The sequence below is a fragment of the Hemitrygon akajei genome, chromosome 5 (genome assembly GCF_048418815.1).
Source record: "Hemitrygon akajei chromosome 5, sHemAka1.3, whole genome shotgun sequence".
NCBI classification, from domain to species: domain Eukaryota; kingdom Metazoa; phylum Chordata; class Chondrichthyes; order Myliobatiformes; family Dasyatidae; genus Hemitrygon; species Hemitrygon akajei.
Genome location: NC_133128.1, coordinates 91,424,644 through 91,440,745, shown reverse-complemented (window position 1 = coordinate 91,440,745; position 16,102 = coordinate 91,424,644). Strand labels below are relative to the sequence as shown.

General features: G+C 41.8%; 1 protein-coding gene across 4 annotated transcripts in view; it reads left to right on the top strand.

The window, feature by feature from the left end:
• The window catches only part of LOC140727973 (acyl-coenzyme A thioesterase 9, mitochondrial-like), an 80,375-nt gene that overhangs the window by 8,780 nt on the left and 55,493 nt on the right, over positions 1 to 16,102 (top strand). For all 4 annotated transcript variants that reach the window (XM_073046021.1, XM_073046020.1, XM_073046022.1 and 1 more), the window contains 4 exons: positions 396 to 422; positions 11,580 to 11,625; positions 15,737 to 15,907; positions 16,003 to 16,040. In XM_073046021.1, the coding sequence (XP_072902122.1) occupies positions 396 to 422; positions 11,580 to 11,625; positions 15,737 to 15,907; positions 16,003 to 16,040 (282 nt within the window). The remainder of the gene's footprint in view (positions 1 to 395; positions 423 to 11,579; positions 11,626 to 15,736; positions 15,908 to 16,002; positions 16,041 to 16,102) is intronic.

Below are 16,102 nucleotides of genomic sequence, written 5' to 3'. Positions count from 1 at the left end.
CGATTTTTCATTTGTATTACAGAAGCACCTTGGAATCTTTCCAGGCAATACATGTTTGCTCCTTTTTAGAGAGGTATAAACTTGGTAAGGAGACCAAAACTGTACTTAGCACTGTAGGTGTAGTCTCAGAAAAGTATTTTGTGTTTGTAGCACTTCCTTAGTTTTCTGCCAAATTTTCTTGCAAAGAAGACTAATATTTCTATAGCCCACTTGCTTTTTGTGGCTAATTTGGATGTTCCCAAATCCCTCTGAATACCAACATCTAATATCATCCATTAGCATATTTTTAATATAAAATATGAATACTACATCAATTGTGTTGCTGCCTTCACAGATCTGGGATGATGAAAATCTTGCTCTGTGACTAAATTCTTGCTTGTATTTTATCTCCATAGGAGAAACCAAACTGTTAATGAATGATGGTGAGTATTACAGCTTACAGATAAATAAAATATAATTATTTTAAATTACCAATGGCATTATTTTAGTATAAGGCTGGTTCTGAACACTAACTAAATCCATTTGACCTATGAGCTGTTTAGAAGTAAGAAACAGAAAAATACTCTTCGGACTTTGAGAGAGAAACTGTAAATGTTTTGGATTGATTACACATGATAACTCACTGTCCATTAATAAGAATACCCTGTTCTTAAAAATTCCGGAGCTCCCCAAAGGCTGTTATGTATTGCAGCAGGATGCCAAAGAATAATTCTCTCAGGGTCATTATTACAAACCTCAGCTGCATTGGAGGAATGTTCATGGGATTGAAAATATACTACCTGTGTATCAGGCCAGTTTCCAAAGTCAAGATAGAACTTATTATTGTAGGAACAGGTGCAGCAGCATTACATGCACACACAGCATCATAAAAACTTCCACAGAAAGCATAAAGATAATACACCATTTTACAAGAAAAAATACAATTAGATTAAAAACAACCCACTGTGATGCAAAGTGATCATAGTGTTACTACTACTGAGGTAGTGATTAAGGTTGTGCAGGTTGGTTCAAGAACTGAATGGTTGAAGGGAATTAGCTCATCTTGAACCTGGTGATGTGGGACTTTGGGTTTCTGTATCTCTTGCCCAGTGATAGCTGGGAGAAGATGGCAGAGCCCAGATGGTGGGGATCTTTGGAGGATGTTAAATTGTAAACTGAAGGCAACTGTTCATATTTTGAGGAAATTGTGGCTGAAAACCAGGAGAGTCCAGCATTATGGCTGGGTTGGGGAAGAAAGAGGTGGAGAACTGCATCTTTTGAATGAGATAGAAACATAGAAAATAGGTGCAGGAGTAGGCCATTCGGCCCTTTGAGCCTGCACCGCCATTCAGTATGATCATGGCTGATCATCCAACTCAAAACCCTGTACCTGCTTTCTCTCCATACCCCCTGATCCCTTTAGCCACAAGGGCCATATCTAACTTCCTCTTAAATATAGCCAATGAACCGGCCTCAACTGTTTCCTGTGGCAGAGAATTCCACAGATTCACCACTCTCTGTGTGAAGAAGTTTTTCCTCATCTCGGTCCTAAAAGGTTTCCCCTTTATCCTTAAACTGTGACCCCTCATTCTGGACTTCACCAACATCGGAAACAATCTTCCTGCATCTAGCCTGTCCAATCCCTTTAGAAGTTTATACGTTTCAATAAGATCCCCCCTCAATCTTCTAAATTCTAGAGAGTATAAGCTTAGTTGATCCAGTCTTTCTTCATATGGAAGTCCTGCCATCCCAGGAATCAATCTGGTGAACCTTCTTTGTACTCCCTCTATGGCAAGAATGTCTTTCCTCAGATTAGAGGACCAAAACTGCACACGATACTCTAGGTGCAGTCTCACCAAGGCCTTATACAACTGCAGTAGAACCTCCCTGCTCCTGTACTCAAATCCTTTTGCTATGAATGCCAACATACCATTTGCCTTTTTCACCGCCTACTGTGCCTGCATGCCCACCTTCAATGACTGGTGTACAATGACACCCAGGTCTCGTTGCACCTCCCGTTTTCCTAATCAGCCACCATTCAGATAATAATCTGTTTTCCTGTTCTTGCAACCAAAGTGGATAACCTCACATTTATCCACATTAAATTGCATCTGCCATGAATTTGCCCACTCACCTAACCTATCCAAGTCACCCTGCATCCTCTTAGCATCCTCCTCACAGCTAACACCGCCGCCCAGCTTCGTGTCATCCGCAAACTTGGAGATGCTGCATTTAATTCTCTCGTCTAAATCATTAATATATATTGTAAACAACTGGGGTCCCAGCACTGAGCCTTGCGGTACCCCACTAGTCACTGCCTGCCATTCTGAAAAGGTCCCGTTTACTCCCACTCTTTGCTTCCTGTCTGCCAACCAATTCTCTATCCACATCAATACCACACCCCCAATACCGTGTGCTTTAAGTTTGCACACTAATCTCCTGTGTGGGACCTTGTCAAAAGCCTTTTGAAAATCTAAATATACCACATCCACTGGCTCTCCCCTATCCACTCTACTAGTTACATCTTCAAAAAATTCTATAGGATTTGTCAGACATGATTTTCCTTTCACAAATCCATGCTGACTTTGTCCGATGATTTCACCTCTTTCCAAATGTGCTGTTATCACATCTTTGATAACCGACTCTAGCATTTTCCCCACCACCAATGTCAGACTCACCGGTCTATAATTCCCCAGTTTCTCTCTCCCTTCTTTTTTAAAAAGTGGGGTTACATTAGCCACCCTCCAATCCTCAGGAACTAATCCAGAATCTAAGGAGTTTTGAAAAATTATCGCTAATGCATCCACTATTTCTTGGGCTACTTCCTTAAGCACTCTGGGATGCAGACCATCTGGCCCTGGGGATCTATCTGCCTTTAATCCCTTCAATTTACCTAACACCACTTCCCTACTAACATGTATTTCCCTCAGTTCTTCCATCTCACTAGACCCTTGGTCCCTTACTATTTCCGGAAGATTATTTATGTCCTCTTTAGTGAAGACAGAACCAAAGTAGTTATTCAATTGGTCTGCCATGTCTTTGTTCCCTGTGATCAATTCACCTGTTTCTGTCTGTAAGGGACCTACATTTGTCTTGACCAATCTTTTTCTTTTCACATATTTATAAAAGCTTTTACAGTCACTTTTTATGTTCCCTGCCAGCTTTCTCTCATAATTTTTTTTCCCTTTCCAAATTAAGTCCTTTGTCCCCCTCTGCTGGTCTCTGAATTTCTCCCAGTCCTCAGGTGTGCCGCTTTTTTTTGCTAATTTATGTTTCTTCTTTGGACTTGATACTATCCCTAATTTCCCTTGTTAGCCACGGGTGCACTACCTTCCCTGGTTTATTCTTTTGCCAAACTGGGATGAACAATTGTTGTAGTTCATCCATGCAATCTTTAAATGCTTGCCATTGCATATCCACCGTCAACTCTTGAAGTATCATTTGCCAGTCTATCTTAGCTAATTCACGTCTCATACCTTCAAAGTTACCCTTCTTTAAGTTCAGAACCTTTATTTCTGAATTAACTATGTCACTCTCCATCTTAATGAAGAATTCCACCATATTATGGTCACTCTTACCCAAGGGGCCTCGTACGACAAGATTGCTAACTAACCCTTCCTCATTGCTCAATACCCCATCTAGAATGGCCTGCTCTCTAGTTGGTTCCTCGACATGTTGGTTCTGAAAACCATCCCGCATACATTCCAAGAAATCTTCTTCCTCAGCACCCTTACCAATTTGGTTCACCCAATCTATATGTAGATTGAAGTCACCCATTATAACTACTGTTCCTTTATTGCACGTATTTCTAATTTCCTGTTTAATCCCATCCCCAACCTCACTACTACTGTTAGGTGGCCTGTACACAACTTCCACCAGCGTTTTCTGCCCCTTAGTGTTATGCAGCTCTACCCATATCGATTCCACATCCTCCAGGCAAATGTCCTTCCTTTCTATTGTGTTAATCTCCTCTCTAACCAGCAGTGCTACCCCACCTCCTTTTCTTTCCTGTCTATCCCTCCTGAATATTGAATATCCCTGAATGTAGAGCTCCCATCCTTGGTCACCCTGGAGCCATGTCTCTGTGATCCCAACTATATCATATTCATTCATAACTATCTACACATTCAATTCATCCACCTTGTTACGAATGCTCCTCGCATTGACACACAAACCCTTCAGGCTTGTTTTCAGAACACTCTTAGCCCTGTTACGTACCCCGTAACTGGGTCACTTACCAGCAAAGATAGAGAGGTCCGTTGAAGTCTGATGGTACTATTTTTAACAGTATTTATTGGTAGAAATACACAAAAATAATATCAATGCAAACACACAGATAATATACGTCGTCAATACTAAATCTAAAAGCGTGGGTATAATAATAATCATCAATAAGAAATAAGCTGTATCGTTGTCTAGGGGATAATGAATTGTCCGATGGAAATATATAGTTCATTCAGTTCATACAGGCTGCCGCCGTTGGGGACCCTGTGTGGCAATTGTTGGAGAGAGAGAGACGGGTTAAAACTTGCCCATTCTGTTTATGATGTCAATCCTTCGAGAGTCGTTGAGAGATGAGTTCCCCGTTGTTAGCTAAAAACCGTTTTTCCATGGCAAAGGTCACCGATTCCGGGCAAATGGAAGCGGATGCATGTGGCCTTCCACCGGCTTTCGCTATTACGGGATCGCTAGTGTTTCTTCTGGTGCGTCTGAGGGGCTGTTCCCACAGACCCTCTTTTTATCCTGACTCACAGGGTCTCAGGTGTCAATCAGGTTGGGGATGATACAATCCCTCCAACAACCTCCTCCTTGGTTCATTGCCTGGGGCTTTGATTGCATCGTCCAGGATGCAATACACAAGTCCGTCTCCAAGAGACAATAGCCGGTATCAATGGGTCCGCCTTTCGGAGGCCAGGACACATTCTAACCCTTTTGTGGATTCTGCATGTCTTTCTCTCATTTCTTGTGTCTCCTGAATTGACTCAATAGTGATCTTGCGATTCTCACAAAGGAGGGGGCTACCCCCGCACCCTTCGGCCCCTCAGAGCTGTGGTACAATCATAACAGCCCTTATACAATTATGTTGAAAAGTGGCTCTTTTTGCTTTTTGCCCTGGATTTGCCTGCCTGCCACTTTTATTTTTCACCTTACTACTTTTTGCTTCTACCCTCATTTTACACCCCTCTGTCTCTCTGCACTTGTTCCCATCCCCCCGCCACATTAGTTTAAATCCTCCTGAACAGCAGTAGCAAACACTCCCCCTAGGACATTGGTTCCAGTCCAGCCCAGGTGCAGACCGTCCTGTTTATACCAGTCCCACCTCCCCCAGAACTGGTTCCAATGCCCCAGAAATTTGAATCCCTCCCCCTTGCACCATTTTTCAAGCCACGTATTCATCTGAAATATCCTCCTATTTCTACTCTGACTAGCACGTGGCACTGGTAGTAATCCAGAGATTTTTACCTTTGTGGTCCTACTTTTTAGTTTATCTCCTAACTCCCTAAATTCACCTTGTAGGACCTCATCCCATTGTTTACCTATATCGTTGGTACCTATGTGCACCACGACCACTGGCTGTTCACCCTCCCATTCCAGAATGTCCTGCAGCTGCTCAGAGACATCCTTGACCCTTGCACCAGGGAGGCAACATACCATCCTGGAGTCTTGTTTGCGGCCGCAGAAACGCCTATTTACAATCAAATCCCCTATCACTATAGCTCTCCCACTCCTTCCCTCCTGTGCTGCAGAGCCACCCATGGTGCAGTGAACTCGGCTGCTGCTGCCTTCCCCTGATCAGACATCTCCCCCAACAGTATCCAAAACTGTATATCTGTTTAGGAGGGAGATGACCTCAGGGGACTCCTGCACTACCTGCCTACTGCTACGCTGTCTAGTGGCCACCCCTTCCCTTTCTGCCTGTGTAGCCTTTACCTGTGGTGTGGCCAACTCACTAAATGTGCTATTCACGACTTTCTCAGCATCGCGGATGCTCCAGTATGAATCCAATTGCAGCTCCGGACGCACAATGCGGTCTGCCAGAAGCTGCAGCTGGACACACTACCTGCACACATAGTCATCAGGGACACTGGAAGTATCCCTGATTTCCCACATGCTGCAGGATGAACAAACCACGGGGCTGATCTCAGCTGCCATGACCTACCCAATACTTGCCTCAACTTTTGAAACTTTCTCCTTTGAAAGGAACTTACCCGGCCTTACCTCACTTGGAGTGAAGCTCGTCCTCAGCCTCTGCTCGCCAAAGCCTCTCGAGACAAAGCCTTTCTACTCTGTCCCCCTCTACTCTGTTGCCCGCTCCGTCTAACTGTTCTCCTTAAATACTCCCGCTGCCTCACAGTCCGACTTATATGCGCTTGCGCAGTCGTGTCCCCGTTAAACTGCCGCAGAAAATGACCTACTTCCACAAACTATTCTCTTTAAATACTCCCGCTGCCTCACAGTCCGACTTATATGCGCTTGCGCAGTCGTGTCCCCGTTAAACTGCCGCAGAAAATGACCTACTTCCACAAACTATTCTCTTTAAATACTCCCGCTGCCTCACGGTCCGGCTTACATGCGCTTGCGTAGTCGTGTCCCCGTTAAACTGCCGAAGAAAAAAGATGCAGTATAACTGATTGTGATATGAGATATTCTAAGTCAATGGTTTGGTGGGGAAAGATATCAGATCTGCATCTCATGAGGAATTTGTTAAATAATATGGATCAGGCTGGTGAGTCATGGATTAGAGCTGTAGGTTGGCCCTGTACCTTGTTGTTGAGCTCTGGATTACTACCAAGGTTTGGGGAGGAGCTCAAACTGGCGACAGAAAAGGGAGAGGCCAGGATTGGACCAATGATTGGCCAGGCAACATTGTAAAAGGTAAAGGTGGTTGCCTGGCTGTCAAGGAGGCCATCAAAGTATTTGGTCTGGGCATAAGGCTCGGTTTGGAGGATTAGGACTTGTATCTTGGAGGTTTGGTCAGCTGTTGGGATCAGAAGGTGGTCTAAAAGAAGAGTTATCAGTAACTCTTTGGGGTGTTTGGGGGGGGCAGTCATTCATCATGGAGTTGGAAAAAAGGGTCCAGAATTTTTAAAGATGAGTACCTTGCCTTGTAGCAGCTTTAATCCAGATATACTGATTGTCCCTAGGACATTGTGGTCCAAGCTTGTCTTCAATGCTCCAAAAAGAGCATTGAACATTGATGTAAAATTGGCCAGTTGAATTTCCAGAACAAGACCATAAGATTTAGGAGCAGAATTAGGCCATTCAGCCCATCAAGTTTGCTGTGCCATTCCACCATGGCTGATTCTGGATACCACTCAACCCCATTCACTTGCCTTCTCCCCATATCCTTTGGAGCCCTGACCGATCAGGAAATAATTAACTTCGGTTTTAAATATACCCATGGACTTGGTCTCCACTGCAGTCTGTGGCAGAGCATTACACAGATTCATCACTCTCTGGCTAAAAAAAAAATTCTTCCATACCTTTGTTCTAAAAGGTCGCTCTTCAATTTTGAGGCTGTGCTCTTTAGTTCTAGATACCTCCAGCATAGAGAATGTCCTCTCCACAATCCACTCTGTCTAGTCCCTTCAGCAATTGGTAGGTTTCAATGAGATCCCAATGCAATCTTCTAAATTCCGGTGAGTAAAGGCCCAAAGCTGCCAGACACTCCTCATATGTTAACCTTTTCATTCCTGGAGTCATCCTCGTGAGCCTTCTCTGGACCCTCTCCAATGACAACACATCCTTTCTAAGATATGGGGCCCAAAACTGTTAACAATACTCGAAGTACAGCCTGACTAGTGTCTTATAAAGTCTTCTTGCTTTTGTATTCTTTTCCCCTTGAAATAAATGCCAACATTGCATTTACTTTCTTTACCACAAGTTAACCTTCTGGTAGTCTTGCACAAGGACTCCTAAGTCCCTTTGCACCCTCTGATGTTTGAACCGTCTACCCATTTAGATATTGTTCCTTTTACCAAAACGTATTATTATACATTTCCTGACACTGTATTCCATCTGCCATTTCTTTGCCTATTCTTCTAATTTAAGTCCTTCTGCGATCATATTGCTTCCTCAGTAGTACCTACCCTTCCATCTATCTTTGCATTATTCTCAAACTTTTCCACAAAGCCTTCAATTTCATTATCCAAACCATTGACAAATAATGTAAAAAGTAGCGATGCCAATACTGATACCTAAGGAACACCACTACTCACTGGCAGCCAACCAGAAAAGGCCACTTTTATTCCTACTCGCTGCCTCCTGCCTGTCAACCATTTCTCTGTCCATGCCAGTATCTTTTCTGTAATGGCATAGGACTTTATCTTGTTAAACGGCCTCGTATGGCACCTTATCAAATGCCTTCTGAAAATCCAAATAAATGACATCCACTACCTCTCCTTTGTCCACCCTGCTTGTTACTTCCTTGAAGAACTCCTAACAGAATTGTCAGGCAAGATTTCCCTTTTATAGAAACAATGCTGACTTAGTTTGTCATTGGTCTCCAAATACCTTGAAACCTCATCCTTAGTAATAGACTCCCAACACTTTCCTAACCACTGAGGTTAGGCTAACTGGCCTATAATTTACTTTGTTTTGCCTTCCTGTCTTCTTAAAGAGTGGAGTGACCTTTGCAATCTTCCAGTCCTCCAGGACCATGCCAGAGTCAAGTGATTCTTGAAAGATCATGACCAATACATCCATTATCTCTTCAGCAACCTCTCAGGACTCTGGGATGTAGTCCATCTGGTCCAGGTGACTTATCCACCTTGAGACTTTTGAGTTCGTCTGACACCTTTTTCTTTGTAATAGCAATAACACGCACTCCTGCTCCCTGTCACTTGGAACTCTTGCATACGGCTAGTGTCTTCCACAGTGATGACAGATGCAAAGTACCCATTAAGTTCATGTGTCATTCCCCTGTCCCCGTTACTATCTCACCAGCATCATTTTCCAGTGGTTCAATATCAACTCTCACCTCCCTTTTACTCTTTATATAACTGAAAAAACTTTTGGCATCTTGCTTTATATTATTGACTAGTTTGCCCTAGTATTTCATCTTTTCCCTTCTTATATCTTTTTTAGTTGCCTTTTGTTTGATTTTAAAAGCTTCCCAATCATCCAACTTCCCACTCACTTTTGCTACCTTATATGCCCTTTTCTTGGCTTTTATGCAGACTTAACTTCCATTCTCAGCTATGGTTACCTACCCCTGCCATTTGAGACAACTTCTTCTATGGGACATAAAGTGGCATGCAAAAGTTTGGGCACCCCTGGTCAAAATTTCTGTTACTGTGAATAGCTAAGCAAGTAAAAGATGACCTGATTTCCAAAAGGCATAAAGCTAAAGATGACACATTTCTTTAATATTTTAAGCAAGATTACTTTTTTATTTTCATCTTTTACAGTTTCAAAATAACAAAAAAGGAAAAAGGCCCAAAGCAAAAGTTTGGGCACCCTGCATGCTCAGTACTTAGTAACACCCCCTTTGGCAAGTATCACAGCTTGTAAACACTTTCTGTAGCCAGCTAAGAGTCTTTCAATTCTTGTTTGGGTGATTTTTGCCCATTCTTCCTTGCAAAGGGCTTCTAGTTCTGTGAGATTCTTGGGCCGTCTTGCATGCACTGCTCTTTGGAGGTCTATCCACAGATTTTTGATGTTTAGGTTGGGGGACTGTGAGGGCCATGGAAAAACCTTCAGCTTGCGCCTCTTGAGGTAGTCCATTGTAGATTTTGAGGTGTGTTTAGGATCATTATCCTGTTGTAGAAGCCATCTTCTTTTCACCTTCAGCTTTTTTACAGACGGTGTGATGTTTGCTTCCAGAATTTACTGGTGTTTAATTGAATTCATTCTTCCCTCTACCGATGAAATGTTTATTGTGCCACTGGCTGCAACACAAGCCCAAAGCATGATCGATCCACCCCCATTCTTAACAGTTGGAGAGGTATTCTTTTCATGAAATTCTGCACCCTTTTTTCTCCAAACATACCTTTGCTCATTGTGGCCAAAAAGTTCTATTTTAACTTCATCAGTCCACAGGACTTGTTTCCAAAATGTATCAGGCTTGTTTAAATGTTCATTTGCAAACTTCTGACGCTAAATTTTGTGAGGACGCAGGAAAGGTTTCCTTCTGATGACTCTTCCATGAAGGTCATATTTGTGCAGGTGTCACTGCACAGTAGAACAGTGCACCACCACTCCAGAGTCTGCTAGATCTTCCTGAAGGTCTTTTGTAGTCAAACGGGGGTTTTGATTTGCCTTTCTAGCAATCCTACGAGCAGTTCTCTCGGAAAGTTTTCTTGGTCTTCCAGATATCAACTTGACCTCCATCGTTCCTGTTAGCTGCCATTTCTTAATTACATTACGAACTGAGGAAATAGCTACCTGAAAATGATTTGCTATCTTATAGCCTTCTCCTGCTTTGTGGCGATCTTTTATTTTAATTTTCAGAGTGCTAGGCAGCTGCTTAGAGGAGCCCATGGCTGCTGATTGTTGGGACGTTTGAGGAGTCAGGGTATTTATAAAGCTTTGAAATTTACATCATCTGGGGTTTCCTAACGATGACTGTGAACAGGCCGTAGCCCTAACAAGCTAATTAAGGTCTGAGACCTTGGTAAAAGTTATCTGAGAGCTCAAATCTCTTGAGGTGCCCAAACTTTTGCATGGTGCTCTTTTCCTTTTTTTTCCACTCTAAAATTGTACAAAACAAAAATAATACACTAATCTTGCTTAAAATGTTGAAAAAAAGTTCATCTTTAACTTTATGACTTCTGGAGATTAGTTCATCATTGACTCACTTAACTATTCATAGTAACAGAAAGTTTGACTGGGGTGCCCAAACTTTTGCATGCCACTGTATCTATCCTTAGCCTTGTGAACTATTCCCAGAAACTTCAGCCCTCTCTGTTCTGCCATCATCCCTGCCAGTATCCTTCTCCAATCCACCCGGGCAAGCTCCTTTCTCATGCCTCTGTAATTCCCTTTATTCCATTGTGATGCCCATATATATGTCTTGTGGTTCTCCCTCTCAAATTGTAGTATGAATTCAACCATTTTATGATCACTGCCTCCTAAAGCTTCCTTTGCGTTAGATCTGATAATAAGATCTGAGTTGTTACTCAACACCCAACCTATGACAGCTTTTCCCAGGTTCAAGCATAAGCTGCTCTAAAGCACCATCTTGTGGGTATTCAACAAATTGTCTCTCTTGCAATCCGACACCAACCTGATTTTCCCAATCCCCTTGCATACTAAAGTCCTCCATCATAATTGTTTCATTACTAAAAAAAAATGTCAAAAATGGATGGTGTTATGTTTCATTTTGTGTATGTCTATGTGTATAAATATATTCAGTTATATAATAGTGAAAAGTGTGATTGAATTTCTCAATTGACCTTGAGTTTTGTTAAATTCTCTGATCACATACATTTTCAAGATTTGACGTAATTTTTGATATTCTGGATTTGTGTCATGAGTTTGGCTATTGTACCTATTTTTTTCTGTTATCTATTTAGCATTAGCAAAATGTATCTTTCAAGAGTAATTTCACAATATAAATGAAAATATATTTTGTCATTAATTATCTTCTCTTGTTTCAGTACGTAAGGAACTGCATAATATTGTTGGTGCATCCAAAAACTGGAGGTACATCTCAGTTATTTGGGAGAGGGTGGGTTGGTGCTTGTCAAGTGAATATCGGATTATCATGTATGATGTAGGCATCACTGAAACATGATTGAAAGAAGATTATAGATGGGATCTTAATGTCCAAGGATACACATTGTATCAAAAGGACAGGCAGGTAGGCAGAGTTGTTCTGTTGGTTAAAAAAAAATCAAATCATTAGAAAGAGGTGACATAGGGTTGGAAGATGTTGAATCACTGTGGGTAGAGCTAAGGATCTCCAAGGGTAAAAAGACCCTGATGGGAGTTGTATACAGACTCCCAAACAGTAGAAATAATGTGTACTACAAATTACAACAGGAGATAGAAAATGTTGCAGTAGTCATAGATGATTTCAGTGTGCAAGAGATTGGGAAAATCAGGTTGGTGCTGGATCCCAAGAGGGGAAATTTCTAGTATGTCAACAAGATAGCTTTTTAGAGCAGCTCGTGGTTAAGCCCACTAGGGGATTCAGCTATTCTGGATTGGGTGTTGTGCAATGAACCGGAATTGAACCCAGGTCGGTGACAATGTAATAGCATTACACTAACCACTAAAGCTACCTTGCTGCCTCATAATTAGTTTGCAAATTTTTCATGATGCTCTCCAGGGGAAAGTCAGTTCAGAACTGAACGTGCCAATGAAGGACATCTTCAAAGTAATCTGTAATGTGTTGCACTTTTTCTGAAGACCCAACCAAATACATGACCCATCTGTCCCTCCTCACTTATCCAGTGGAACTTCTGAGACCCGATCCAAGAAACTAGATCATTTCTAGTGAACTGGCAGTTTTATTTAATGAGCTTGTTATGTTTGATCAAGTCATACTTCAGCTGAAAACTAAATGCAAGCCAGTATTAACTTTTTGCCTGTGGATGAGCAAGCAACTATTCCTGGTAGCACCGCATTTGAATTGTCAAGTATCTGTATTGGGGAAGCAGATGTTAATGTGCTTTGGGTTCAAGTGGGTGCAACTTTTTTCAACTCCTCACTTCTACTCAGGAGGATTTTTACCGATTTTATTTTTTGTGAAATGAATACCACTGCCAGCATTGACTGTTCATCAGTAATTATTCAAGTAACTACCTTCTTGAAAGGTTGCATCCTCCTGGTGAATCTTCTTTCAGAGATTCATTCTATTGCTACTGGATTCGTCCTTTGTTTATCAACTGGATGTACACAGACACTTTCTAAGTGCTGACATCAGGAAGGAGGTACAAGAGACTCAATTCCCATACCACTTGGATCAGGAGCAAATACCCTTCAACCATCAGGCTCCTGAACCAGCTTGGACCTCACCCACCAAAATTTAGTGGGAAGTTAGTGGATTGGGAAACTTTTAAAAATCAACAGAAGGCAAGCAAAGAAGTCATTAAGAAGGTAAAAATTGAATACGAAAGTAAGCTAGCCAATAATATTAAAGAGGATACTCATAAAGTTTCTTCAGATACATAAAGTGTAAAAGAGAGGCAGGAATGGATATCGGACCGCTGGAAAACAATGATGGAGAGGTAGTAATAGGGAACAAAGAAATGGCAGATGAACTGATAAAATATTTTGCATCAGTCTTCACTGTGGAAGACACTAGCAGTATGGTGGAAGTTCCAGAGTGTCAGGGGTCAGAAGTGTGTGAAATTGCCATTACTGGGGGGGAAGGTTCTTAGGAAACTGAAAGGTCTGAAGGTAGATAAGTGACTTGGACCAGTTGGTGTGTACCCCAGGTTTCTGAAAGAGGTGGCTGAAGAGATTGTGGAGGCATTAGTACTTACCTTTGAAGAACCACTAGATTCTGGAATGGTTACAGAAGAGTGAAAATTGCAAATATCACTCCACCCTTCAAGAAGAGAGAGAGGCAGAAGAAAGGAAACTATAGGCCAGTTAGTCTGACCTCAGTGGTTAGGAAGGTGTTGGAGTCAATTGTTAAGGATATGGTTTTGGGGCACTTGAAAGCGCGTGATAAAATAGGCTGCAGAGTGCATGGCTTATCAAGGGAAAATCTCACCTGTCAAATCCATTGGAATTTTTTGAAGAAATAACATTCAGGTTCGACAAAGGATAATCGGTTGATATTGTGTATGTGGATTTTCAGAAGGGCTCTGACAAAATGCCATACGTGAAGATGCTTAACAAGTTACAAGCCCGTGGTATTATAGGGAAGATATTAACATAGATAAAGCAATAGCTGATTGGCAGGAGGCAAAGAGTGGGAATAAAGGGTTGGCTGCTGTTAACTAGTGGTGTTCCATAGCAGTCTGTATTGGGACCTATTTCTTTTTTACGTTATGTGTCAATGACTTTGACAGATCTGATAGCTTTGTTGTAGAGTTTGCAGACAATACAAAGATAGGTGGAGGGGCTTTTGAGCAAGTAGAGAGGCTGTGGAAAGGCACAATAGGAGAATGGACAGAAGTGACAGATGGAATACAGTGTCAGGAAGTGTAAGGTCATGCACTTTGGCAGAAGAAATAAAAGGGTAGACTAATTTTCTAAATGGCGAGAAAATTCAAAAATCTGTTGTGCAAAGGGACTTGTGAGTCCTCGTGCAGGATTCCCTAATGTTTAATTTGCAGGTTGAGTCTGTGGTGAGGAAGACAAAAGCGATGATAGTATTCATTTTAAGAGGACTAGGATATGAAAGCAAGGATGTTACATTGGGGCTTTATAAAGTACTGGTTAGGCTTCACTTAGAGCATTGTGAGCAGTTTTGGTCCCCTTATCTTTGAAAGGCTTGTCATATGAAGACCGTTTGATGGCTCTGAGCCTGTATTCACTAGAATTCAGAAGAATGAGGGGTGATCTCATTGAAACCGTTTCAAATGGTGAAAGGCTTTGATAGAGTGCATGTGGAGAGGGTGTTTCCTATGGTGGGAGAGCCTCGGACCAGAGGATACAGCCTCAAAATAGAGAGTCGTCCTTTTATAACAGATGAGGAGATGAGGAATTTCTTTAGCCAGAGAGTGGTGAATCTGTGGAATTTGTTGCCACAGACAGCTGCAAAGACCAAGTCTTTGTGGCGAAGGTTGATAGATTCTTGATTGGTCAGGAAATGGAGAGATATGGAGAGAGAGTGGAGTGAGATTGGAGTTTAGAGGAAAATTGCATCAGCCATGATGATGTGGCAGAGCAGACTTGATGGGCCAAGTGGCATATTTCTGCTCCTTTATCTTATCGTCCTTGTGTTATTCTTCATTTTTTAAAAAATTAGGGGTGAAGAAGTGATCAGGATTGTAATTCAGTTCGCAGTTTTGAAAATTTGGTGGGTAATACTTAAAAGGGCAGAAATGAAAGGCAGTACAGCTTGAATAGTTCCTTTTCTTTATCCCTGAAATTTGCCCCAGAATTCTAAATCTCCAGTTCCATCTTGCTTGTTGCTTGTGCTGCTATCCCCCTCTTAGCCACCCATGTTCATTTAAACCCCACTGCCTGTCTTGTCTCTTTTTTCCACCCTTCTGGGACTTCATCCTCACCTCCCTGTCATATCTCAACAGCTATGCTTCTTCCACCGTCCCTTAACTCATTTTATTTATTTTTCTTTGCATTTACTGGTGGAAAACTGTCTAGTTCTGGTTGTCACAATAGAGGAAGGAGTGGGAGCTTTTGGAGAGGGTGAAAAAAGGTATACCAGGATATTGTAAGAGTTGGATAAGCTTGGACTCTTCTCTGGAACACTGCTGGCTAAGGAGCAATCTGATAGAAGTGTATAAAATATGAGAGGTATAGATAAGGCAGATGGTCTTTTTCCCAGGCTGGAAATGTCAAATTAGAGGCAATATTAAAGTAAGAAGTGGAAAGTTTAAGGAGATGTGCATGGCAAGTTTGACTTTTGTTTTTACACAGAGGATAGTAGGTGCCTGGAATGAGTGTAATGTTTAAGGGGTATTTAGTCATGCAACTGAACAGGCAGGGAGTCAAAGGATATGGGCTGTGTTCAGGCAGATGGGATTTGTTAGGTTAGCATCATTGTCGGCCAGCCTTAATGCACTAAAGGATCGTTTCATGTGCTTATCTATGTTCTATGATGTCTGGATTCTTGCACTGTTCTTGTAGCTACATTACCCTGTTTACAGTTTACAGTTCTATTTTTCTCTTCCAGTGAACATCTCAAGTCAGCAAAGGAAAGAGCTTCATTAAATTCTTTACTAGTTGAAAGCCAGGACAGCTTACCATGTCGCCGCATGAAGGACAGTTATCTGGAGGCTTACCTACCATTGGGAAGCCGTCCTCTCTTAAGAGAACAGTACTTAAATGTACATAACTTAGTAAGGTACAGCAATCCACTAATAATACTTTTACTTTATATTTGCCTTTCAGTACTGAAATCAAACTTGGCAAATTACATATTTAATTTTTCCTCAATAGATTTGGCAGGATCCTTGAGGACCTTGATTCATTTGGAGGTAAAGCTCAGACTTTTGATTATTTTTTTAGATCAGGCTTTGCTTTGCTTAACCAAGTAGTG